A 26,866-nucleotide genomic window follows, 5' to 3' on the forward strand; every position below is an offset into this window, starting at 1 on the left:
GCTCACCTGCCCCAGCTCAGCCCTCCAGGGAAGGGAGCGCCCACACCAGGCTCACCTGCCCCAGCTCGGCCCTCCAGGGAAGGGAGCGCCCACACCAGGCTCCCTTCACACCCTTCACAGGGAAGGGAGCGCCCACACCAGGCTCCCTTCACACCAGGCTGCCCCAGCTTGGCCCCTCAGAGAAGAAAGCACCCACACCAGGCTCACCTGCCCCAGCTCGGCCCTCCAGGGAAGGGAGCGCCCACACCAGGCTCACCTGCCCCAGCTCGGCCCCTCAGAGAAGGGAGCACCCACACCAGGCTCACCTGCCCCAGCTCGGCCCTCCAGGGAAGGGAGCGCCCACACCAGGCTCACCTGCCCCAGCTCGGCCCTCCAGGGAAGGGAGCGCCCACACCAGGCTCACCTGCCCCAGCTTGGCCCCTCAAAGAAGGGAGCACCCACACCAGGCTCACCTGCCCCAGCTCGGCCCTCCAGGGAAGGGAGCGCCCACACCAGGCTCACCTGCCCCAGCTCGGCCCCTCAGAGAAGGGAGCGCCCACACCAGGCTCACCTGCCCCAGCTCGGCCCTCCAGGGAAGGGAGCGCCCACACCAGGCTCACCTGCCCCAGCTCGGCCCTCCAGGGAAGGGAGCGCCCACACCAGGCTCACCTGCCCCAGCTCGGCCCTCCAGGGAAGGGAACGCCCACACCAGGCTCACCTGCCCCAGCTTGGCCCCTCAGAGAAGGGAGCACCCACACCAGGCTCACCTGCCCCAGCTCGGCCCTCCAGGGAAGGGAGCGCCCACACCAGGCTCACCTGCCCCAGCTCGGCCCTCCAGGGAAGGGAGCACCCACACCAGGCTCACCTGCCCCAGCTCGACCCCTCAGAGAAGGGAGCACCCACACTAGGCTCACCTGCCCCAGCTCGGCCCTCCAGGGAAGGGAGCGCCCACACCAGGCTCACCTGCCCACGTGCGCCAGCCTGCCAGCAGCCCCATGGGGACCCGTGAAGCTACACAGCTGACCGAGCACAGCCCACACCTGCTCCCCACGGGCACAGTGCCGTAGGCTGCGTTCGGGCCACGGGATAAAAAGGCCCGAGATGACACCACCAAACCCCCAAATCACTCAGTTGTGTTAATCCTCACCTGAGGACATTTTCTCCGTTGACCTTTTCTTAAAGAGAGAGGGAAGGTGGGAGGGAGTGGGAGAGAAAGACTGATGCGAGACACATCAGCAGGCCAGGGCTCAAACTTGCATCCCAGGTACAAGTCCTTGACCGGGAATTGAACCTAAGACCCTTTGGTGAGTGGGCTGGCACTCTAACCACTGAGCCACTGGTCAAACCCCTCCCCTCCAACACACACACACACACACACACACACACACACACACACACACACCCACCACTTTTCAGGCATGTCTTCCTTCTGAAAGTGAAGGCAGCACAACAGGCTCACCAACATGGGTGTGAGAGGAGGAGTCTGGCACCGATGCGCACGCTGAAAACAGGACGCACTCTGCCAGATCGCTGGCATCTCGTCCCTGCCCCCCTGCCCCGCCCGTGGGCCACCCCCTATCACATGGACCGACCCCGCTGAGCAGCTTGGGCTCTGCCCGGCCTCACAAAGGATATGACTCGTAGTCCAGCGTCTGTGTGAGCACCCCCGTGAGCACGAACTCCGCATTGTGAACATCTGAAAGCAGCAAACAGCGCAGTGAGGGGGGGCGGGGGGTGGGGGTGGGGGTGGGGGGTGGGGGGTGGGGGGCAGCGCATACCGAGGCCTCGGGCAAAGTACTCCCGGCACAGGTGCAGGTCGTTCTCGCAAGAGATGAGGACGATCTCGGACAGGCTCTGCGGAGAAAAGGGAGAGTGGGAGCTGCACGGGGGACAGGGAGGGAGTGCAGGCCGCGGGCGGCGGCTCCACGGGGCCCACCTTATTCTGCTTGTGTTCCAGGAGCTTCCGGAAGGACGGGGGCCTGGACAGCACCTTTCCTCCCGCACACTCCACAATCGCCTTCATCGTCGACAGGCTGGGGCAGATGCCAGGAGTGATGTAAAAGTATTTTGCCTAAAAGTGAAAACATGGCATGACGTTTTCCCACGCACGTTCAGGTCGGGTCTGACCTCTGATCACAGGAAGGAACCAGAACTCACGGCCCTAAGGCACGACGTCCTTTGGGGCCTAAGTGAGAATAACATTTTCCCAATTTCTGTAACATTCTAGTCAGCATGGTATTATCCACAATTGTCTGTCAATCAGGACATCAGCGACACGCCACATGGACCCCAAACACGCAGGAAGTGCCGGGCGGTGAAGCTCACTCCCTAGCACCTGCTCCTCAGCACACACAGCACATCAGTCTGTTGTAAAGTACTGGTGGGGAAAATAAGCTGAGCCTTTAGAAAAACCGGACTATTTTAAGTGAGACTCATCTTAACTCACTATGCCAGTCATTGCGATTTCCCAGCTGGCTCCTTGACAAATATAAAAATCAAACAATCCTCATTAATTCACTTAGCCACTCTAACTCCAAAATATCCAAACACCCTATTTAACAAATATTTAAAAACCATCAGCCCGGATTACTTAGGGGCAGTCAGTTAATATTTTCACAAGACGCCTCCGTTCTCCAACACATCCGACGGGATGGAATGAACTACTGTACAAGCAGAAAAGCCAGCGGAAATGTCTCGTGCCAACTGGGCTACGCAAGAAGGGCCTCTGAACCAGGCCCGTGAGGAGGCCCGCTCGGCAGGTCTGCTCCTTCCGAGTGGCACCACGCCGAGAGCCAGGACAGCACCCGGGCGCACACCCAGGAGGACTGGCCAAGGGTGCGGGCCTCCCCCGAGGCCTCCGCTGCAGACAGGGGCTTCCCTCCCGTCACGTCACCTTGAAGAGTGGAGACACGTGCGCCCTCTTCAAGGACTCCTCCAGGCTGAAGGAGAAGAGCACCTCGGCCTCGGCGTCCCGCAGCAGGTAGCTCTGTTCGTCTGGAAAACAGGGCTGAGCTGTCCACCGCAGGCCACAGGCAGCCGGCTCCTCTCCCCGACGGGAGCTTATTGGGCCCCAGACTCCGGGGAAAGCCCCGCCCCGCCCCACGGCTCCGCCCCCACACCCTCAGATGGGTGTGACAGCTGCAAACCCAGCGTGTCCCTGCCGTGACGTGGCCACAGTGACCTGAGGACACTAGACTCGAGGAGTCAAATGGTATCGATTTACCAAAAACACATTTCCTTTAAGTACATGGAAGCACATAGCAATTTATAAAGGATAGTTTATTAGTTCTCACCTAAGGGTGTTATTTTTTTTAAGAGAGAGGAAAGGGAGAGAGAAACACTGATTGGCTGTCTCTTATACACACGGCAACCTAGGTATGTGCCCTGACCAGGAATCAAACCCACGACCTTTTGGTGTCTAGGAGGATGCTCCAACCAACTGAGCCACCCAGCCAGGGCCAAAGTGACTTTTTACAAAATCAGGTGCTTATACTTGTAAGTATTCTGAATTAACCAATCAGACAACCTTATGTGAGGTGACCAGTAAGATGTTTCTCTATTATATGGCCCATATATTTATGGTGTAAAACAGGGCATTCACATCGGACACTACTGTTGTGTTGGTGGTTGTCATTTTTTTATCTGACAATCTAAGGGAAAAGGGTCAGGAGCCCTGACTAGTCGAGTATGGCATGTTTTACAATCTCCTGCAGCTCACGGATAAATATTGCTCTTTTAAAACAACGCTTTAAAAACGCAACAACCACTCTTAACCAGTTTGCTTGCCCGTGACAAGAGCCACTGAATCACAAAGTTTATCAACTGCTGGAAACACAGAATCAACCCAGCAGCCAATGGCAGACAGGCAAGCTGGAAGACAGTGTCCAAGTACAGGAGGCAGTAAAAGGATGATGTAACCGGGAACAGAAGCCTGCCAGGGGCCTGCCCGAGCCCAGGTGCTGGGAGGCCCCAAGTGAAGCACTAAAACGTCCATTCCAGGCCCAAATGACGCTGAGCCCCTCGCAGGCTGGAGAGCCACCTCTGAGGAGTGCGCGTGTGAGCTGGGACGCGGACCCTGAGGTGCGAAAGGGGAGACGCTTGTTTTAATTGGGACAAACACCCTAAGGCTGAGGTGCGGTGGTGCTCACCAATGAACTTCTGGCACTTCAGGCTTTCGTCCAGCCACTCGGGCGTCACGATGTGCCTCACCACGGACACAGCCGTCAGGAACTTGACCGTGCGCGTCACCTTGCTGGCGATCAGGTGCGTGCACTTGTGCGCAGACTCCGCAATGTCGCCCCCGAGAATGTAGAGCTTCTGAAGGCAGACAGACGGGAGAGCCGGAGCTGCGTCACGTGGCCCAGAGCCACGTGACAAGACCTAGGGTACAGCGCTCAGACACAGACACACCCAGCCCGCAGCACCCACCTCCCTCCCCCCTGCCTGCAGCCTGCAAGAGGACAGCCCCAAGCCCCCAGCCTGTGGGAGAGGAGAGGGGAGGACGGCCCCCAGCCTGTGGGAGAGGAGAGGAGAGGAGAGAATGGCCCCCAGCCTGTGGGAGAGGAGAGGAGAGGAGAGGAGAGGAGAGGAGAGGAGAGGAGAGGAGAGGAGAGGAGAGGAGAGGAGAGGAGAGGAGAGGAGAGAATGGCCCCCAGCCTGTGGGAGAGGAGAGGAGAGGAGAGGAGAGGAGAGGAGAGGAGAGGAGAGGAGAGAATGGCCCCCAGCCTGTGGGAGAGGAGAGGGGAGGGGAGAATGGCACCCAGCCTGTGGGAGAGGAGAGGAGCTCCCAGCCCTCGGAAGTGCGAGGTGGAGCCCCTGGGCATTCTGTGGTTACACACACACCAGGACCCAACCACATGGCCCTGTGGGCATGAACGAGTCTCTCTAGTGAATGCCTAGACTGCCTACCCTCAACTGCGTGGCCAGGAGGCACAGGTAAGATACCATCTCTATTTTAAAAGTGATGACATGAAAACCAACAAGACACAAACATAAAAAATGGTCTCAATAACTGGACCAAGGAAAAATATAAAATTATACATTTTAACAGCATTTATAGTTGCTTCTTTTCCTTAAAAAAAAAAAAAAAGACAACTGAAATGACTGAACACATCACGACACAGGCCCCTTAGACTCTAGCCAGTCCCCACCAGCCTGGAGAGCCAGTGCCATGGCCCTTGGCTATTTCAAAAGTTTATTTGACATTTTTGTAAACACGCAGGCCCGCGTGGCCTCCAGCCAGGAACTACCCCGAGCAGATGGAGGTCCCGTGCAGAGGCCCGGAGGAGAGGACGTCCTGGCACGGGGGCGGGGTGACCCTTGGCAGCGAGGCCATACGCATAGCTGCGGTAGGTCACCTGAACCCACCTCCCCGCAGAGAGGGGGTGAGCGCCGTGGCAGACAGGAAGGGCCCCGTGCAGCCCTGCGCGCAGGCGGCTCACCTTGACGTACTGCTGCACCTGCACAGGCTCGAACCCCGTGAACAGCACGGAAGGCGCCAGCTCGGGCGCTAGCTTTTTAGTGGGAGGTGGTATGTCCTCAACCCTACAAACATGAAGCAGAAGGAAAGGTCGTTAAAGACGAGGGACCGCTGTGAGTGTGCTTCTCCTCAAGGAAAGCCGTCAGGGACGGTCCTTTCCCACCACCGGCTCACTGCCCCGACGCCCAGCACGCAGGCCGCACAGCTCAGGCTCAAAACACACCCCCCCCTCCGCTCCCGGCCCTCCCTCCCAACTGAAGATGGCTTTAAACTGGCCCCAAAGAGCAGGTGTGCATTCCAGCTGGTCCCATCGCTAGTCCTGCCCACCTCCCAGGAGGCAGCCACAAAGAGGCCCACCCTTTACAGTGACCTCAGCCTTTTAATTGCCTGAGATTTCCCAAGTCCTCTTTTTAGCTCACACTTAACAGAGACAGTCTAGGTAACAAGTTTAAGTTTATGTGCAGGAAGGAGGGAGCACTGAGGCGCAGGGAAAAGAAACTGGTGACGGCAACAGACTGATCTGCGATGGCCTGGGGGGAGGTGTGAGCGAACCTGGCTCTCTTGGAAGAAGGCTGGATGTTCGTTACTTCGTTCTGCTTCGGTTTGGGGGGAGGTCTTACAACCTGGAATTAAAATATAATTTCCTTCGGTCAACTTCCCAATAATGCAGTGTCTTCCAAGCGCTATGGGTCCATCAGGCGCAGCGCCCCCCCCCCCCCCCCCCCCCCCCCCCCGCCTCCCACAGGAGGCCTGGAGTGCAGCGCAGACGGGGTGCCCTGGGCTAGCAGCATCAGGAGACACCAAACACCTAAACCTGTCACCTGCTAGTACTTCTCAGAACTCCTGTTTTCATCTTAAGTATTTCATCTTGCATCCCATTGGGGATTTAGAAAACATACTCAATGCAATTACACATCATTTTTTAAAGATCTAGTATCCCAGAATGTGAAATGCCCCTCTGAGGGCTCATCGAGATTGCAGGACAATCACCAGAGCGGCATTCCTGAGGGGCTAGCGTGCCAGAACCGCCAGTCCCTGGCCTGGCAAGCAGCACTGACAAGGGAGAGGAGGCCCTGGTGGCGGCCGTGTTGGTGCATGGCCTCTAAACACGGCCACTGTCCCATCACCCCTTCTTCACGTCTTAAATGCAGGGCTCCTTGTAAAAAGACACTCTGAACATCACCTCACTAACCACAGCTGCACTTCCCACACGTGGTCCCGACCTCTGCCCTCGACCTTGCTGATCACGCTCAGTCCCGCACGCTGCACTTCCACACAGGTGAAGGATCTGAACCACCGAAAACACGCAGAGCTCCTGGAAAGACCTGGAACCTCCTAGGCGTTCCAGATGAGGAACCTGCAGGAAGGCTCGACTCCTTAGAAGACATTGACCCTCAACTCTCTACTCCCCAAGGTCAAATTAAATCTCCAAACTCCACTTGCTAGTGGCACGGACAGAAACAGACCAGGGACCCCCAGCACAGTGACCTCCGCGGTGCTCAGCCTTAACCCCAATGAAGCCATAAGGACCTGGGCCGACGCCATCTCAGAGCCCAGGCTGAGAGGTCTGGGTGGGGCTGCAGGGACCATGTTCATCGTAAACGCCTCTATAACCTTTCTTTCACCCGCCTGAACGCGGAGCGTCTGCTTTTGCTGAACATCAGAGCTGGTCGGTGTTACAAACGTCACGTGACTAGCAGGTGGTCAGAGCAGGAGGGAGCAGCCAGCAACCCAGGCTCCCTCAGATCACGTCATAGCACCGACACCCGCAAGCAGGCCCGGCGGCACCATGTGTCCTGCCAAGAGCACTATCTTCTGTTAGTGGGTGACATGGCCCAAACGCTCACCTCTGCACCGAGAGTCATGGTAGGAATCAGAAAGGACACGACATCCGTGAGGAAGACACGAGGGATGGACATGCTAACATGTCTGTAAGCCTTAACCTTTCCATCACACTTCTACAGAGAACAGGAGACTGCCCCACCTCAGGCATGAGCAGTGCTCCCTGCCCCCCACCCCTGCAGAGAAGCGACAGTGGTGGGATTACAATGGCCTGTGGGTAACGGTCTGCGGACACCAATGCCTACCCCGCAAGGCCTGCCTGGCGAGGACAGGCCCACACGGACAGGGCTGCCCACCCTATAGCAGCACATCAGAGACCCCAACCCCGGAGGACCGCCTGGAACGAGAAGACAGAGCCGCCCTGCAGCCATGAGGCTGGCCCCGAGGGTCTCGCTAAAGCCCCGCCCACACACGCCTCTCCTCCCATCCCTGGTGCCACCGAGGTGCTCGCTGCAGCACAGGGTGCCCGATGGTGCCACCGGCAGTGAGAAAGCAGAGCCAGGGACACTGCACGCTCCTGACAGGCGAGAAGACAGCCTCCCCTGGTTGTCAGACAAGCTGCCGAGAGTGTAACCTGCAAAGGCAAACCTTCCTGCACCTCATGCTGCGTGGCAGCCAGGGAGGCCCCACGTGACCTACCGTCAACAGCTCGGGCGAAACCTTCAGCGGGACTCTCCACGCATCTAAAGAAGAAACACGTTCTGTTACCACCGGACGCTGTGCAAACAGCAGAGCCTCTGGAAGGGGGTTCTGAGGTGGCGATCCCAGACCCCCAGGGGTGCAGCGGACACGGAGACGACTGGAAGGACTGGGAGTCAGCAAGGCTTTCCTGCGGGGACGAGGGCTGGCTCCAGGACAGCGCTTGCTGTCCAGCCCGCGGTGCGAGTCCAGCACGAGGCCATGAGGCCTCGGCACGGCTGTCAGCGCGCGCACCCACCCCACTCTAATAGACGCCTGTGCCAGGGGTCCCGCACGGTGCTGCGCTCGGGCACCAGCAGGAAGGGCCGCAGTCCTCACAGCGGAAGTCACGGAGGCAGACGAGGGCTGGAGAACTGTGCCTGTGAAGGTGCTGAACGCGGCACGCCACGCCTCTTGGCGAGCCAGCGCCCAGAGCAGAGTGCCCGTTTCTCTGAGTGAGTTCAGTTCGGTGATGCGGTAACACTGGGGCGTGACCACTGAGGAGGGGTCCCCACCAGGGGCTGAGGAGCAGCAAGCGTGCACCCCAACCTGATACAACCAAGTCAGCCCGAGCGACGACACGGCAGATGTGGGCTCAACACGTGACACAGGGCACGTGTCAGGGCTGGAGTCTCTCAGGACACGCTACCGCCTGAGACAGGCCAGCCAGGCTCCTGCTATCTTCCCGTCTTGAAGGGCCTCTGGGAGGTGGGAGCGCGGAGGAGACAGGAGCAGGGCTGACTGGACGGAGGAGGGTGCACACAGGCCACTCACCCAGCAGATTGACCACGAGGTGCGGGCTGGGGGCGAAGGGGTCGGGCAGGTTGAACGTCGTGTAGCGGCTGCACTGGACCTGCCGCAGGGCCTCGAAGTTCCCCAGCAGAATGTCCCCGAGCCACTGCGCGTTCACGCAGGGGATCCTCCACTCTTTGGCTTTTTCATACTTTAAACCAGCTGGCCTTTTTTGGTGGAGAGAACACATTGATTAAGTGTTACAGCTGTCTACTGTTCACATGACTATTTTCAATGAAAGCCGGTGAGAACGCCTCATTTGTCAGGAAGGGCAGGGACATCTCCGCAAAGCTGAGGGAGCCCTGCTGGCCATCAGGTGTCACGTCCCTTCGTGTGCCCTGGGCCATGGACATCACCCCGTCCCACATCTCCGTGTGCTGTGCAGCGCCCTGGCCGCCCACTCTGCTCAGGGGCTCCCCTGCACCCGCACACACAATCCTGCGTGTCCCTGTCACTCTCCCACCACACTCTGACCTCCACAAACCGGAACCACCGAGGAGCAGAGCTGCAGACAGCCCGCCCCGTGCGGCCCGGCCATGGGCTCCGGCGCGCTTACTCTTTACAGACGAGGACCGTGTTGCTGCGGCACAGGTAGCCCGTGTATTTGGCCCCTGCCAGGTAGGCCATTAGCTTCAGGTCATCTCTGTCACCGTCAACAAACCCAGTCACAGAAATAATCTGAGGGGAAAAGCAAACGCGTAAAACACCATTTAACTCGAGAACCTTTTCTACATTTCAGTTGTTTTATGTGGACGTACGTGTCTGCACTCTTCCTTTGGAATTATGGGAGATACCAGGGCATGTGACCCGTTCTGATGATTTGGGTGGAGAACGTACAAGTCCTGCCCAACAGTGGTCACTTCTTGCGCAAGACATGGGGTTTATTTAGGAATTGCAATCAGTGCAGAGATTCTGCAGAACCAGGCAGACATCCCCTCCGTGAGGGAGACGCTGACGGGGCCCGAGCCTGACCCAAGGCTCAGAGAGACGCTGCCTTACGTGCTGGGAGCAGGGCCTGCCCCCGGGGGGGAAGGCCACGGGGAAGTGCAGGGCGCGGCGTGGGGGCAGCATCTTCTTCCTCTTGAGCACGGAGTTCAGCCAATGTGCTGTGACGCACCGCTTCCGCTCCCTGAGGGCCTGTGACAGGAACAGGGGGCAGTGGCTGTCACTGCTGGCTACACTAACCGAAGTGGCAAAGCTACAGCCCCCTGGAAAGAACAGAATCCCATGATGTTTACCTCTCAGTTCACTAAAAGAACTAATTTTAATGCCACTCGAAAGGATGACAACAAACCTGAGCACCTGCCGTGGGGGTGAAAGCTACAAATCTCATCACACCTGGGGGCTAACTTCATAGAATGAGGAACATTTATGATCATGGAAATTAATTCCCCACAAGAACACAGAGGGCCCACGTACAACGTAAGAAAAATGGGACTGCTGTCTAACAAGACCCCAAGCAAAGTCCCCATGGCGGGGGTGGGGGGAAGAGGGAGGTGATCAGGACATGGCTCTCCTCTTCAGAACGGCCTGCTGGAGGTCACTGTCACGGCGCAGTACTGTGGGTCTGGTACAAACAAGGGCCTCTTTCAGGAAAGAGGGAAGCTATGGGAGACCCTGGGGACAGTCACCCACCACATGCTCATGCTGTGCTGTGCAGCTCACTGGCCCGCCCACTCTTACCACCCTGAGCCTCCTCTCTCTCCTAGCGCACAAAGGGCACGAGCGTTATCCTTAGAGGTAGAGAAGTCCTTCCCGGGCCCCGGGGGGGAGGGGGGGGGGGGATTGCGGGCTCACCTGCGCGAACATCCCGCTGACCTGGCTCTCGCAGAGCAGGTGCGTGCAGCGGCTGGAGAGTGTGGGGTCCACTGTGCCGCCGTGCGCCTGGATGATCTGCACAAGACCAGGCACAGTCAGCGTCACATGCAGAACAGGGAGTTGTAATTCACACCACACAGCACTCCAAAGGACCACCGCAGAGTATAAAGGTCCGTGTCAATTACATCCATGGACCTTTCCACCGAGCCCAAGGACACGAAAACGGACTCCACGCTCAGTTCATCGGACTTCCCAGAGGGACGAAGAAGAGGGAATGTCTCGTGCTCTGATGCTCCCGACAGACATACCAACAAGCTCATTCTGTCGTGGGGCTGCCCTGTGCACGGTAGGGGTTAGTGGCACCCCTGCCTCTACCCATGGGGTACCAACAGTATTCCCCAATTGTGATAGCTAAAAATGTCTACAGAGCCCTGGTCAACACTGTTCAATGGTTGGAACACCGGCCCTCGGACCAAAGGATCACAGGTTCAACTCCCGGTCAAGGGCATGTATCTGGGTTGCAGGTTTGATTCCTAGTTGGGGCATGTGTGGGAAGCAACCAATTGATGTGTTTCTCTCAGGTTGGTGTTTCTTCCCCCACCTTTCACCCTCTCTAAAAATCAATTTAAAAAATCCTCAGGTGAGGATTAACAAAACAAAAAATGTTTGCAGATGCTGCCAAGTGTCTAAAGAGTAGGGACGGAATCAGAGAGAAGTTAGTACCAAAACCTATTTCGTTATTTATTTAATCTTTTTAAATTGCTTTTTTGGTAGAGAGAAAGGGGGAGGGAGAGAGAAAAACATTGCTGAGAGGGGCACACCAATCAGTTGCCTCCTGCATGCCTGCTCCTGGGGATCAAGCCTGCAACCCGGGCATGTGCCCTGACCGGGAATCAAACCCAGGACCTCTTGGTCCATAGGACGAAGCTCAATGACTGAGCCATACCAGCCGGGCACCAAACTTTATGTTTAAAAACAGATACAGCTTTTGGGACGAGGAAACTGCTCTGCACCGTGGCTGTGGTGGTTACGTGGTCCTCGGCTTTTGTTAAAACTCAAAGAGCTGCTGTATGCTAAGAGGGCTGCCCCACAGAACACTGTTTCACTTCCTATTTCTGAAATTTAGTTATTTTTTATATCAATTCACGCAGTTCAATAAGGCACGTGACAGAAAGCCTGTTTCCCCTGCACAGCCCCATGTCACACTGACAATGACCAATGCGCTCTAATAGGGCTTGTGCTGTCTTCCTGTGTCAGACGTCACCTGCCGATCGGCCACCTTCGGCCCATCTCCTCACCGCCCACCCCAGAGCGGAGTCCCTCTGTGGTGCCGGTTTCCCCCTGCAGCAGCTGCTGACGCCTTGCCCTCCCACTTGCCTCTCTTAGTTCCTCCTTCATGCCAACTCCTCAAACAAAGGTAAGGGGATGGTTTTAAATATGTCCCCACACGCTCTTTCCAACGTGGACCATGTTCCCGCAGTCAGCGTGGAGCTGACCGTGGGACTCCTGATGAAGCGAGGACACCTGGCTCCGCCTCCGTCCAGGTGACAGCCAGGAGCAGCGTCATCTCCTCGCACCGTCCTCACTGGTGCTGTGCTCCTGGATCGCCGTCCTGTCCTGTGTCCCCATCTGGCTAGTCTACCTGGGACCCCTTCCCACCCGGTCAGGCCCCATTCCCGGCTGCCCGTCTTCCTAAACCAAGCACGTGGGAGGTATGCTGTTTGACTGGGAGGTCTGAGTACACCTTATCCCACTGTCCCTTCGACTGGCCGGCCTGCACTGCTCCGGACTGGAAACCACCCGTCTCCTGGCAGCGCCCTCTGATCCCCCGACTCTTCCAATCCCCCGACTCCGTCTGTCCAAAGCACTCCCTGCTTCACCTCCCACTGCTCCACAGCTTTCTCCTCTCCTTCATCTGGAGACACGCTCCCCAGTTGTGAGCTATATTTTTTAACCGTGTTCTTGCCCTCACCTCCAAACTGCTCTTATTTCACAGTGGACCTCTCGGACAATCTTGGAACCTTAAAACTTGTGTCGTAGCACGGGGATAAGAAGATGTGCCCTGGCCTTGGCAGCCCCTCCCTGCTCATCCCCCCTTTTCCTCCTGGAAGCCCACCCTGAGGACTGCACTTTCCCACGGCCGTCCCTCCCTCTGCCGCTGTAGGCCCGCCTGTGCTGCTGCCCGCCCCCCACCGTGCCCCTCCCGCACCTCCTCTCGGGCTGTAAATGTGGCTCTCTCTGAAACCGTGTTCGTTTCCTCGCTGTTTGTTCATCAGCATCCCCTAGGTCCTGCCACATGCCTGGGACACGGCAGGGCCCAAGCACCCCCATGCTTACGGGGAGCAAATGCAACATATTTCTGGAGCCACTTAACTCATCTTTCAAAAACTTTCAGCACAACTGATCTGTGGCCTCTTCTTTAAAGGCCACTGTCCAACACAATCAATGGGCTACAGCCCAGCTTAGTAAGGCACATGAGAGGAAACCGTTTCCCAAGCACAGCACCACGTCACACTCACAATGACCAATGCGCTCCAACACGTGCAACACGTACAACACGCAGCGCCCGCCGCGCCCAGAGCCAGGGTTTTCTAGCGCCCCTGCTGATGGAAGTGAGCAAGGCGGAGAGGCTGACAGGCCCTATCCCATGTCACCAAAACCTGACCTTCGTCCCACACCCCCCGTTACAGAGGCAAGTCTGCCCCTTAAGGTCCCAAAGTTGAAAAGACCCTAGGAGTGAGAAGGCCAGCAATCCCCTTACAGCTAAGCAAGCTGAAGCCCAGAAAGTAACCTGCCCGAGGCCGAGAATGCGAATGATAAAGCCCAAAACACACTGGGAGCACAGCAGGAGCTCTCAGTGAGGGCGGCCAGAGGAAGGACGCTGGGGAGGGAGCACCTTCTGGTGCAAAGCTCGCTTCTCCCAGGCACAGCCTCACCCTTTTCCAGGTGGCCAGCAGCTGTTTATCGGACATCTGCTCTGGGTAATCCGCAATGGCAAACACACACCCCAGCAAGAAGCCTTCTTCTGGAACTAGAATAGAATTGTACGGGAAAAACACAATTAAAGCCCAGGAACACGTCTGCACAGAAACGTAAGAAGCCCATCTTGCTGAGTTCAACTTGAAACTGTGAAGTGCGTCTCGATGACCTGGACGGTTTACCCGGGCCCTGAACACTCTGAGGCAGTCCCAGGGGCAGCCTGGCACTCTACAACGTTCACGTGCGTTCTGACGTCTCGACTACAGAGACAGTGTGCCGCTCCACCACCAGCTCTACCTTTTGTCAGGGCCAACGCACGGCCCCATTTCCAGAGAATTATTTTGATGTGAATCCTTACCCACCCTCAAGCACTCTCCAAGCAATTATGCAAGTGCAAGACGGTCAGGAGAAAGAAAGAAACACATCGACGTTACTAACTCTCCACTGCTGGGTCGTGTCCGAAGAGCGGCTGCTGAGACAGGTGCGGCTGCTGGGGCAGGTGAGGCTGCTGGGGCAGGTGAGGCTGCTGGGGCAGGTGCGGCTGCTGGGGCAGGTGCGGCTGCTGGGGCAGGTGAGGCTGCTGGGGCAGGTGAGGCTGCTGGGGCAGATGAGGCTGCTGGGGCAGATGAGGCTGCTGGGGCAGATGAGGCTGCTGGGGCAGGTGCGGCTGCTGGGGCTGCAGGGGTGGAGCCTGGTGCTGTGAAGCCTGGTGCTGTAGCACCTGCGGCGTCTGACTCAGGTGCTGTGCTGCGTGCGTCTGCATCTGCTGCTGGTGGTGCAGGCGCTGCAGCTGCTGCTGCTGTAACTGTGCCAGCTGTTGCTGCTGCAGCTGGTGCAGCTGGTGATGCAGAGCATGCTGCTGCTGCAGGGGCTGGAGCTGCTGCGGACGGTGAGGCTGCGGCTGTGGGAACTGGTGGGGAGGGCCTGGCTGGGGCTGTGGGAACGAGTGTGGCGGCTGCTGTGGGATCTGCGGCGGCTGCTGGAGCTGCATGATCTGCTGGGGTGGCAGGTGCAGGACGGGGTGCTGCGGCGGCTGCTGGGACAGCTGTGGCTCCGGAGGCACTTTCACTTGGCTGAAGAGCACTGCGTTGTTCGCGTGGCCCTGTTGGCTGTGATTCCCCTGCTGCTCCATGTGTTTTGTAGGAGCTGAAAGGGACTGTAAGATCTAGAAAACAAGAATAAGGCAAAGTCACCCACCGTTCCTAAAACATACTAACCTCAACTAAGAATGACAATGTATTTATTTGCATGGCCCTTTAATAGTCACCTAACTGGCAACAAGCTGCAAACCAGTAGAAGTCTCAGGAACACAGCCTTTTCCTTTGTATTTATTTAAAAAAAAAAAAAAAAAAAAAAAAACATCATCAACTTCAATAAAGCAAATACCGTATTTTTCCTTGTATAAGACACACCCATATATAAGATGCTGACCCCACCCCCTTTCCAACCCAAAATTAAATCAATATTTTAAACATTTTGCTGGTTTTCCTCTTAAGGTCTTCCTTTTTGGCATCTTATGGAATTAATTATTCTTCCTGTTTTCTCCACTGTCTGATCATACCCTCAGTGGGAGGAGGTCCAAACTGTCTCTCTGCAGCTCTATTTCCATGCTCTTTTGCATAGCTGATCACATTCAGTTTAAATTTTGCAGAGTAAGACAATCGCTTCCCAGTATTTACCTTTTTATCTTTTGACATCTGTATGGGCCCAGAACACTCTCCACCTCCAATTACAGCATCAGCTGACATCAGTAACAATAAGGCTTGTGATTGGAGGAAGCCTGTTTGACAAGGTATGGGCAGCTGTGCACCCTCACAGCTCCCTCCTCGGCTGACTTCCATGTATAAGCCGCCCCTTAATTTTCAGTCTAACAATTTCAGGGGAAAAGTGTCTTATACAAGAAAAAAAATACGGTAAGTGAAGTAAGTCACCAAGAGCTAAAACCGAGCAAGTAAAGGAATAAGCCAGAGAACTGAAGCTGACAACCCAAGCCCCACCTGGCTGATGTGTTTGCAGAGACCAGCCTGAGGGCAGCAAACACCAGACAGAGGGGAAGTGGCGCTCTGCCTGCTTCCTTCTCGGCCTGCTGGCCTGCCGCAGGCAGGCTGCCCCAGACCTTCCCACCAAGCAAGGCTCAGGCACCCCAGCCAGACTCAGCTCCCTCACACTCCTTCCCACATCACACCTCCTTCCCACAGCTACCGACAAAGGGGTCTCGTGAAGAGTCAGACGTGAGGACACCTCCCCCGTGAGAGCACCGCATGAGCCTCCCCAGGGGCAGCCCCCATCGGGATGCCAGCCTCTCACCTGTGGCCACAGAGAACACGGCAGCTTGTTTAATGGCCAGCCTTCCCCAACGCCCTGGAGCTCTGGGATGGCCGAATGCTCCTGACCAGAGGGAACCCCCAGGCCGGGCCACCCCCAGGCTAGGCCACCTCTCAGGTTTACGCTGCCTAGTACTGACAGGAGCCAGCTGAGGGCATAGGATACACCGGGGCGGGGGGAGGGGACTCGGGTAGGAGCGGCCCCCAGCCAGTGGTGGGCAGGTGACTGGTGTCCTCCCAGTGCCGAACAGAACGAAAGAAACACATCACGCATGGGCTGTCCCAAAGTGCTCAGCTTCTCGTGGTCAATGGGAACCAGTAACCAGAGCGCCACGAAAATGACAACTGGTTTCAGCACGTATCTCCCACTTAACAGACTCCAAACATCAAGTTCTGTAACTTGCAAGGGTGGCAGCTCTGGATTTAGTGATGAAACAATTACATTTAAACCAGAAATAAGTCCAACTTCAGAGCGGGGGACCTGTGTTTGGAAATCACCTCACTTGGTGCTTCAAACACGTCCCTGCGTGCCCAGCCAGTGGTGCTCAGTGGCTGAATGTCCACCTATGAACCAGGTGGTCAAGGTTCAATTCCCAGTCAGGGCACATGCCCGGGATGTGGGCTCCATCCCCAGTAAGGGGCATGCAGAAAGCAGCGGATCAATGACTCGCTTTCATCATTGATGTTTCTATCTCTCCCTCGTCCTTTCTCCCTGAAATCAATTTAAAAATATTCAATAAAAAAATAATTTCTGCTGAGCTCTCAACAGAGAACCACGAACAGGATGTAGAAGCAGGACCGCCGTCTCCTCCGTGCGCACAGGCATCACGACACTCAGCCGTGACGGGCATGAGCCCAAGCTCAGCCCTCAGCCAGTGCAGCAGCACCACGGGAAGGCATGCAGCGTGGAGGGACCCCCGCTGTGTCCCTGCAGATCAGCAGGAGTGCCCCCACCACTGGTCAGGGCGGTGGCCGCATGCTGGGGGTTTGTCGTTCTGCAGCCTTTGGTACCTTGGAGGTTTTTATTTGGCACATGTGTTTCGCCCTCAGAAATGACACCCACGTTGGGTAACTGATGGTTAACAAGGAAATGAACACTGTCTGGCACAACGGAAAGGACTGAAACAGTGGGTTGCCACCTGCCACCGGCACCCCAGACCTAAGTGGGCCTTCGGAATGGAGCTTGTTAAGAGGGCCAGCTGGATGCCAGCGCCAGAGGCTGGTCCCCGCTCAGCTCGGACTTCCCAGAGTATGTCGGGCAGGTTGGCCCCATGAAGAGGGCCGCCATCTGAGGGGCCGAGGAGGCTGGAGTTGAGAGCGAGCTCGGAGGGGGTGCAGAGGCGTTGGAGCGGGCACAGGTGGGCCAGGGGTAACAGACGCTGCTGAGAACAACCTGTACTCACAGGTTCCATCCCCCACCCGACTCGGGCGGATACGCCAGTCCCGAGGAACCGAGGGAAGAAGATTTCACTGCTTGATATAACCTGCCACGCTGCCAACAATCTTAATAACGTCAAGAACTTTCCGTACGTAACTGCCAGTCTTTATTAGGTCACTTAATACAGAAGGCATTATGATACATGCCACATGGCTCCTCACCATTAAAAATGTGCAATTTAAACAGGATTTTGATGGTTAGCTATGTTTCCTCAACTCCTGATCCAATTTTATATTAAATATGTCTTGTATCTCTAACATGTCAGAAATTCATTTTCTTCACATCCAGCAGCAAAATGACCTAATATTTCTACATTGCTGAGAGACTCAACATTTCTGCCACTGGCGTCAGGTGATCAAACCCTCTCACAGCCTGAACGGGTGCCCTTAGGGAAGGCACCCAGCCGGCGAGCCGACCCTTAACATCCTACCGCAGAGATGTGCCCAAACTCATCATTAAATGACACCTTTTTCTCTACGTCCAAATATAAATGTGGGGAACTTGGGACCCTCCGTCTGTGAAATCACATATCTGCTCAACTTCACAGCCTACGTCCCCTCCGAATCCCTCCCTGAAGGGTAGAAAGGGGCACTTAGCGCCAGGGGCCCACACGCTCTCCCAGCTCGCACACCAGCCCTGAGGACACCCTCGGCACATCCTGCACTGCTGGCCTCGGGACAAGTCCACTGGGACGAAGGGAGCCTCTCCGGCCGGCCCAGCCCAGCCCAGCCCAGCCCCCAGCCTCCCCCCGTCACTCAGGCTCACCGCATCCCCCACCCCCAGGCTGCCTCTGGCCACCACTCTGCTCTCCCCAAGCCCCTGTGCCCAGCTGCTCCGGGGCTTTCCCAATGTCCCATGCCCTTCACTCCCAGCTCAGCCCATCGGGACAGTGGGCCCTGCTCCTGTCCCCTTAGCCGCCCACTCAGTCACCCTCCAGAGCCCAGGGCTCAGGCAGATGCCCAAGTGGGATGGATGGTGGGATGGGACAGTGGGCAGGAACAGACGGAGCATGGGAACCGCACCGCAGGAGCTCTGGGTCCGAAAGGGCAGCAGCTGCTCAGCCAGGAGGATGCCAACAGCCAGTGTACCGCCACGCAGCTCATCCCATTTGCTGTCCAGACAGGCCCGGAAGCCCCTCTTCAGGGAGAAGTTCATGATTTGGACAAATAAATAGCATTTCTTAAAAACTGTTTGGACCAAACTAAAGGTGTCAGGCAGAGTGTGACCTGCCAGCAAAGTCACCATACCTCCAAAACTGCTAGTGGAACACACGAGCTCTGAACATACCTGCTCGCCTCCCAGCGCCCCGAGAATCACGCATTATCCATTGCTCACTGCTCAACCCCAGGGAGGGAAGGAGAGAGGGAGGGAGGGAAAGGACATTTTTCAATGCATGTCTAACCAAGACAGACTTACAACCCACCCCCACTATCATAGTCGTGGCCCTGTGATTTCTAACAGGAAGTGTGTATCTGGCCACTAAACCAAGCCCCAGGCCTCCTCAGACACAGCGCACTCCTCACGTGGGCCAGTCAGACCCACACAGAACCCACTCACTCGCTCATGTCACCGAGTTCCAGTTTCCCTGACTTCCTTCTCTTACAACCCAGGGAACCATGGTCCTTCCATCCTCACAGGCTGGGTCCTTGTGGGAATGCTCTCTCCTCGGGCTCCCGGGGCTGAAGCCCTGCTTACGGCACCTCCTCCTGAGGCCCCTGACCACCACACCGGTAACAGCCTTCCTCCCAGGCTGTCAGTGTGGCCCCTTCCTGTCCCACACCCAGACCCGGAAGCCCTTCTGCTCAGAGCTGTCTGCTGTCTTCTGTCTTCACCTAAAACAAGAGCAGGGAATTGTCTGTCTTGTTCACCATTTGTCTCTGTGCTCACAGAAATGCAAGCAGGCCTGCTCTACCTCCCTGCTACCACCGTGTGAAACTGGAAAACATCTACTCAAACTCTTAAGGTCCAGTCTGCACCAAGAAGCTCCGATCACAAAACTGTAAAGAGATGAAGGCCCTTCGAGGAGTGGATGGGAGGGTGCTTATCCAGATGAAGCTCATCACAAGCAAGTGCAGAGCAGCTGGCAGAGTGCCCCCTTTTGAGGTCCAGCTAACCTCAAGCCAAACAGGAGACCTTTCTGCCGGAGAGCGGGCACCTGAGCCGGGTCCTGTCAGCTGGGTGGCGCCTTCGCCTCCCCGCATGCCTGACACACACACACACACACACACACACACACACACACAAAACAGACTCAAGTTCTCACACAAGTACACGCTGCAAGTGTGTCAATTGTTCTGAAAAAGCAAAACTAATAAATGACACTGCAACAGACTGAGATCCAATTAGAAAATCCCAGGTTTACATTCTTGTTTTAAAGGAGTGATTTATATAAGTCAGACAGTGAAAGACAAATACTGTATAATTTCACTTGTGTGGAATCTGAAGAACAAAACAAACATGGAGGGGTCAATGGGGGTGGAAGGGGACTCTAATACCTTCAACAATAAAGGTAAGTTTTTAAAAAACAAATGATAACCTCAGACACCGAGAACAGACTAAAGGCTGCCGAGGGAGGGTCGGGGGTGGGAGGTGACGGACGAGAGGGACAGAATGGTGGTTGTGGACAGGCGCGGGGACAGTCACAGGAGTGCAGTCAGCAGTGTGTGGTAACTGGGGTGCCAGGGAGCAGGAATATCGGGGTACTAGGTAAAACACAGCCTGACCCTGTGCTGTGCACCGGAAGCCCATACAAAGTAACAGTGGAAGTAACTGTGGGTGAAAAAGTGAGTGAATGAACTTGAAGACTCACGTGGGCCACGCTGGACGGCCTGCTCACCTGCTGACCGTCGGCGCTGCCAGGGATGCTCCTCAGCGTCCGCACGGCGGGGCTCCAGGCGGCCAGCATGTCCGACCTCTCCGCACCCTGGAGATTCGGTCCCGAGGTCATCAGGCCCCCACGGCTGTCGGGAGGCAGGATGCCCCCGGGGGCGGGCGGCACGTTGGCACACAGGTTGATCAGGCCGGGCTCCTTGCCCGTAGGCAGCCTGCGCTTCGCCACCGACACCTGGGGGACCTCCGCGGGGGTCCAGTTCAGGTTTCTCTCTTGCTTCTCAGGGGACGAGTCTGAGGAATCGTCAAACATCAGCTCCCCCTTAGCCTTCTCAGGGTTTGACTTAGGAGAGAACTGCTGGTCCCCTGAAGGGGACCCTTCCTGAGAACTGACAGGGCTCCACTTGTCATCCGTACTGCCCTCGTTCGGGGAGCCGTGCTCCTCATGGTCTACCTCCTCCTCCTCCTCTTCCTCCTCCTCCTCCTCTTCATAAACGATTAGGCGCGGGTGATAAAATGCTTCATCCTTTTTGGTTTTCTCAGATATGCAATCCAGGACCCAGTCGGGGGTCACAATTTTGATATTTGCTCTCCGCAGGGCACACTCGTACTTCTCCTAGGACAGAGGGCAGCAGACAGCGGTCAGCAGCATCACAGCCGCCCTGCATTCCCGCTCAGCACCGCGAGCCCCCTCCTCTCCCGCAGGGGCTGAGCCCCAGCCAACCCTGACTCGGCGACCAGAACCATCTCATCCAGAGGCTGTGTTTATTATAAAGGGTGCTTTAGATACAAAGCAGAGCTAGGAATCCTACGGACACTCTCACGAAGGAAATGAATGTCTGCCATCTAATCTAGTGTCACTGGCACAAGCCCATGACTGCGGGGCTGTCTGCAGGACACCAGGATCCAGAACACTCTGCTCACTGTTCTCCAGTGCTTCGCGAGCTCACCACCTGAGTCCCAGAGGACGCAGGGCTCTGCCTGATGAGAAGGCAGGCCCGGTGCTGAGCGGCACGGGCAGGATTATACGGGGTCTAAGAGGGCAGGGCCCAGGGAGAGCCTCCTCGCAGGGCATCGGACTGCAGTCAGAGGCAAACCCCGGCTGAGGAGCCCGTGGGGGCGGGGGCAGCAGAGGGCTCTCCGACTGGCCAGGTGCACAATGACCAGAGGACAGAGGAAGGAAGTGGACATTTAAACAAGAGCAATGTGACCAGTCTTTAAAGACGCAGTTAACTAGCATCTCACCTGCCTGCTTCTAAAGACAAAAATAAAGTGATTTGGCCAAAACCGGTTTGGCTTAGTGGATAGAGCGTCGGTCTGCGGACTGAAAGGTCCCAGGTTCGATTCCAGTCAAGGGCATGTACATTGGTTGTGGGCACATCCCTGGTGGGAGGGGTGCAAGAGGCAGCTGATCGATGTCTCTCTCTCATCGATGTTTCTAACTCTATATCTCTCTCCCTTTCTCTCTGTAAAAAATCAATAAAATATATTTTTAAAAATAAAGTGATTTATTCTAAGCTAAAAATCATACTAATACAAAAAGAATCCCCCACTATTTAACCAAAGCATGCTTTCCTCTTAAATTTTTACATAAAATACAAGTTTTTACTTAGATTTTAAGATTCATATGTTGAATTTTCACAGAAAAAGTTTCTTCTTGGATTGTGTGGCTGGTTAAGTCACAACCAAACTTGCTGGTGTCCAGTTCCTTTTCTCACAGGACACTGGCAGGCCACGAACGGTGCAGAGGTGCCAGGGACCCCTGCACTCTGGGCTCTGCCGCCTGCCCTCCCCCCTCGTCCTGCGGAGGCACTCGGATGAAACACGGAGGCATAGGACCGAGGAAGGGTGGTGTGTGACTGGTCTGCTAGGAACCCTGCACTGGATTCTCGGCCACACGCCGCTGTGCCCGGAGGACAGGTGTGAGTTCCACAGCAGAGCAGCACTGGGGTCAGTGTGCCGGCTCCCTGGGAGGGGGCCCAGCAGGTCGCAGGCGTTCTCGCCAGGCTCTCTTTAAAGGGCCAGGCCGGGCACAGTCTGCATTCCCACAAGTCCCCAAGGAGGCCACTGCTGCGGACGTGGGGTGACCTGGGGCCCCACCAGTGTTTAGGGATGAGAACCCTGTGCTTTCCAAGATAAACACAGCTTCACATCTTCTAGATCATATACGAAAAATCATTAAATGTGTGCTGGTAATTACATTGAGACAATTACACTTGTCACATTTTAAAAACTGTGACAAGGACTAAAATACAGGGTGTCCCCCAAAAAAATGTACACACACTCAGGCTGCCAATTATAATTCCAATGCGTTATTCTGAAAAGAAAGAGACATCAATTGAGAGCTACCAGCTGTTTTGGGGGACACCCTGTACATATTTTCACAAATGGCAATGAACTTACATTTTATTGGACTTGAAAGGAAACTCCAGAGATTCAAAACACTTTCCTATTTGCTCCATGAAATAACCCAAATTTCTTTGTAAGCAGAAGTCACATCTGGCTCCAAATGAAACTTACAATCCCCTCACCTCCTTTGCGGAATAAAGCTGGGCATAAACAACGTAAGCTAACCGAGTCAGCGCTGATGAGGGAGACTGAGGGGACACAGAAAGGCACACGTACAGGAAGCGCTTACCCCCTTCGGCTCTGGCACGACCAGGTGGGTGCACCTCTTGTTGAGGCTCAGCTGGCAGGCTCCCCCGTAGAAGGTCAGCAGGGCCCACAGGGCGCTCCTGTCTTCAGGTGACACCTGGGGAATCCGAAACAGGGCTCGTGTCACACATTTGGTCTTGGCATGTCTGTTTACATGGTGACAAATAACAGCTCCGCTTTATCTACATTTCTCCCTTAAGTGAAATAACCCGACAAGCTTTTTGCTATTTGTTCTTGGTGGTAAGAAGCTGCAGTCCTACATCACAGTTTTACAGACATCACTTTGTCTGCCTTGTCACCAAATGAATAAGAAAACACTAGTCCGCATCCCACCATCTGAGTCACTTGCAAAGCATTTAAACAAGAGCAGTGTCAACATCCATATTCAAGACGCTCCTCAGACACAATGGGTAACAAAAGCTAATTATGAAATGGGTAAAATAAAGACACAAACACAGTGGTTTGCAAACACAGGGGAAACATGAATTCTATTTAGCAGAGAAAGAGAAACAAGACCAGCCTCAGAGACAGAGCCATGCTTCTGAGGGGGAAGCAGGCTCCAGCTCGAGGCTGATGCTGTGAACAGGCCCCGCGGACAACAGGCAGCTCCCTTCCCTGCTGCCACCATACACCAGGACCTGAGCGCTGCCTGTGGGCCCCTAACCCTCCCGGCCGAGAGAAGCAGGTAAGGAAACAAAGTCACAAAAGCTGGCAGCTGACAATCAGCCAATAATCGGAAAAGCTGGCTCTGACGCCCAGTCTGTCTGAGCCCAGACAACCTTTTCCCACTGCTCTGTGGGCTTCTTTCTTTAAGGGCAGTTACTGCCAAAAATAACCTTTAAAAATTAAAACTTCAGAGTCTGAAAGACAAACGTTTAAGAAAAATAAAGGTGTTGGTATTAATTCTAAAGTATCAGTGACCACTTCAACCTTTTCTAGATAATTTGTTATAAATTGAGGATTATCGCCAAAACCGATTTGGCTCAGTGGACAGAGCTTCAGCCTCCGGACTGAAAGGTCCCAGGTTCGATTCCGGTCAAGGGCATGTACCTTGGTTGCAGGCACATCCCCAGTAGGGGGTGTGCAGGAGGCAGCTGATCGATGTTCTCTCTCATCGATATTTCTAGCTCTCTATCCCTCTCCCTTCCTCTCTGTAAAAAATCAATAAAATATATATATTTTTTAAAAGAATAAATTGAGGATTATAATTAAGAATTCCGAACTGTCTCAAGTTAATTTTTAAAAAGTATTGGTAAACTGCATTTTTTCCTTTTAATTGCTATTACTTAGCTTAACAAAAATCTAATATTCTATATTTACTCTCATCCATTTTACAAATAAGTCTAGAAATTATTTTACATTCCACACTGCTCTGTGAATATGCCAAGAACACATCAATTTTATAGAACCATTCTTTTGCATCTGTTTAATTTAGTAAACCAATGTGACATTTCAGAAAATTGGATAAAAAGATTATTTTCATTAGAGGTTCTCACAAAAACATCTTGGAGAGTAAGATTTAATTGTATGACAACAGAGGTTACTCCTGAATCATTACATAATCTTTATTAAGTAAAATTAAAAACATAACCTAGATGTGCCTTTACTACAAAGACTTGGTCACACGTGGCCTCGTGAGGTATTACTTCTGTTGTATGAAAGCAGTAATTCTAACCCCTGCCCTGCTTGGCCCTCGTCCTGTGCCTGGCCTCGTGTGGCCTCGCAGGAAGCGGTGGCATGCTGGGGAAAGGGCCGAGGGAGGAGGGAGACTGCTCAGACACAGGACCTCAGAAACCACCGTCAATGGGACAAGCCCGGTGAGCAACCTCTCCAGCCAGAGTTGGAGCGAAAGGACCTCAAGCCCCACGGCGCATTCACACACCTGAGCTCCGTGCTTGTAACGAAGAAGGCTCTTTCTTTTCCCACCAAAATGTTCACACTAGCGGGAACGGATTATGGGGGCATTTTTATTTCTTATACTTTTCTGAATTTTCCAAATTTTATAACTGGGGAAAAGTACTTTTATTTTTAAAGCAACTTTCTAAACTCAAATCTACCATCGCCACTAATGAAGCTGGGTGTCTGCTCAGTGCCTTCAGGCTACAATTCAAAAAAGGTGAACACATGTCTCTGGCCCTTCCTGACCCGTCTGGCTGCAAGGGCCTCCTCCTCTTGGTACCGCCCCCTCACCACTCTCACCCCTCTCACCCCTGGAGGAGGTGCTCGGCTCCACAGCAAGCTGCTCACAGGAACCCACGTGCTTATCTACCCCCGCACCCCCCAGCCCCTAAGCTTAAAGCAGAGGATGCTGACTCACCTGCAGCCCTGAACTACAATAGTAAGTGCTGCCCTTCCCAGCTTCTCCCTGAGCTCACACCTCAAATGCTCCCTGGCTCTAGCCCATGAAAGCTCCTTGCCAGCCATGATTACCAACTAGAATCCACTTATTAGAGGCCTTGGTGTCTCTCACAGGACCGAGGACAGTGAGGCCATGGGCAGGCAGTCTGATCCAGAATGAAAGGGCTTTTATTTTCTGTCCTCCAGATTTAAACCGCGGCCCTGACCAGGCTCCCCACCTGTCTAGGCCTCTTCCCTGAAACCTACCCAGCACCCGACAACAGACCTCGGCCTGCACCAGCACCCCAACTTCCACTGCTCAGTACCCTTCCCTGCTGTCCCCAGAGAGCGCGGGAGGACTCCAATCGAGCTCAGCTGTACAAGCCCCGATGGGAAGACAGGTCTCCGCGAGCCGCCAGCACAGTCCTTCACAGAGGTGCAGCCCTCCTGGTTCCAAGAGGGGCAGACAGCAGGGTCTCTCCTCGTGCAGACCCAGCCCATGCCACACCTGACACTGGCACACGTTACACGCGGTGCGAGTTCACAGGTCTGCACCCTTGACTCACTGAGCGAGGAAATCTCTCATTCGCTTGGCTCCTGGGCACTGCTCCTGTCCCAAAGGAGGTTGGCAGCCAGCTGCATGAGCTTAACACAGCTCAAAACTGGGTTTTCCGCCACCTTGGACACCAGTCCCAGCATGCTTTTCACCAGCACTTCTTCACACCAACGACTAGCTGCCAGAGCCTCTACCCCTCCCCTCATGTGTGCCATCTCCCTGCACTTGGGCACAGGTCTCCATCACTGGCCCAATGCACACTGGGAAGTTAGTCATTCACCATAAGTGAGAAACTGAGAACACAGTAGTAACCCAGAGGTTCTGACACGGAGCCTGGACTCCAATTGCATTTGCTCGAAAGATTTAAAATCCTGTCCAAGGTCTTGCTAAATTCACCTTGTCCACCCCAGACCCAGCCACACCCCAGAATGCACCTCGGACCTCGATACTCGCAGCAGCTGGGCCACTCCCCAGACCACCGGCCCGGGGCAATGACACTGTGCACCTAGGAGACCGAGGCCAGCTTCCCACGGCCCCCCCAACACTGCCATTACCACACCTTTGTCTTCTCAGCCCAGAATAGAGGTCTACTTAGACCTCTGTAAAAATACCCGCCCTTCCTCCAGGTATACAGCGTTTCACACCGGCTTCCTCCCCTGCCCTCAGAACCCAGCTCCTGCTTCACACCCAGCAGCGATGGACCACCAACCAGAGCACTGGAGAGGGGGCGGGGGTTCTGACCCTGGTTTTAGGAGGAAGCACCTCCCACAGGGTAGGCGCAGCCTCTCAGTACCTGAGGCCCCACCTGGCTCCACGGTCAGTGCCTCAGTGTGGTCAGTGCCTCAGTGCAGCGTCTCCACCCACAGGGCTGAGCCCAATCCAAACCTTTGTCTGTCTAAAGCTTGGACCGGTCCCTCCCATAAACTCCCATCCTTCCCCGCCTCAATCAGCTAACAGCCCCCCATCTACAAGATTTCAGGGGTTTGATTTTGTTTGCTTGTCCTGTGCTTTCCAAATGTCCTAGGAAACATTTGTAATCCAAAATGAAACATAACGCAGCCCCCTCCGCCAGCTCCTTCACCAGGTTCAGACTCGGACCCCTGACTCAGGCCCATTCCTGCACACCCTGCACAGGCTGCCAGGCCTCGCTGCCCCTCCCA

At 55.2% G+C, this 26,866-nt stretch overlaps 2 protein-coding genes across 5 annotated transcripts in view; one reads left to right on the forward strand and one right to left on the reverse strand.

Moving 5' to 3' along the window:
- HTR5A (5-hydroxytryptamine receptor 5A) overlaps nucleotides 1-26,866 on the forward strand; it is a 134,073-nt gene that overhangs the window by 55,342 nt on the left and 51,865 nt on the right. The gene's annotated exons all lie outside the window — the stretch shown is intronic.
- The window catches only part of PAXIP1 (PAX interacting protein 1), a 36,255-nt gene that overhangs the window by 644 nt on the left and 8,745 nt on the right, over nucleotides 1-26,866 (reverse strand). Inside the window, exons 5-20 of one of the 4 annotated variants that reach the window (XM_084897484.1) lie at nucleotides 22,797-22,910; nucleotides 20,166-20,774; nucleotides 14,006-14,732; nucleotides 13,525-13,619; nucleotides 10,568-10,663; nucleotides 9,770-9,907; nucleotides 9,327-9,448; nucleotides 8,753-8,937; nucleotides 7,940-7,983; nucleotides 6,011-6,081; nucleotides 5,421-5,523; nucleotides 4,128-4,296; nucleotides 2,873-2,973; nucleotides 1,916-2,050; nucleotides 1,758-1,833; nucleotides 1,618-1,675 (exon numbers count right to left, since the gene is read on the reverse strand). In XM_084897484.1, coding sequence (XP_084753610.1) covers nucleotides 1,618-1,675; nucleotides 1,758-1,833; nucleotides 1,916-2,050; nucleotides 2,873-2,973; nucleotides 4,128-4,296; nucleotides 5,421-5,523; nucleotides 6,011-6,081; nucleotides 7,940-7,983; nucleotides 8,753-8,937; nucleotides 9,327-9,448; nucleotides 9,770-9,907; nucleotides 10,568-10,663; nucleotides 13,525-13,619; nucleotides 14,006-14,732; nucleotides 20,166-20,774; nucleotides 22,797-22,910 — 2,843 coding nt within the window. Of the gene's footprint in view, nucleotides 1-1,614; nucleotides 1,676-1,757; nucleotides 1,834-1,915; nucleotides 2,051-2,872; nucleotides 2,974-4,127; nucleotides 4,326-5,420; nucleotides 5,524-6,010; nucleotides 6,088-7,939; nucleotides 7,984-8,752; nucleotides 8,938-9,326; nucleotides 9,449-9,769; nucleotides 9,908-10,567; nucleotides 10,664-13,524; nucleotides 13,620-14,005; nucleotides 14,733-20,138; nucleotides 20,775-22,796; nucleotides 22,911-26,866 lie in introns of those variants that run through there. The other 3 variants (XM_084897485.1, XR_014796195.1, XR_014796196.1) reach the window with 3 other exon arrangements.

Source organism: Pipistrellus hanaki, assembly GCF_964339955.1.
Source record: "Pipistrellus hanaki genome assembly, chromosome: 10".
NCBI lineage: Eukaryota > Metazoa > Chordata > Mammalia > Chiroptera > Vespertilionidae > Pipistrellus > Pipistrellus hanaki.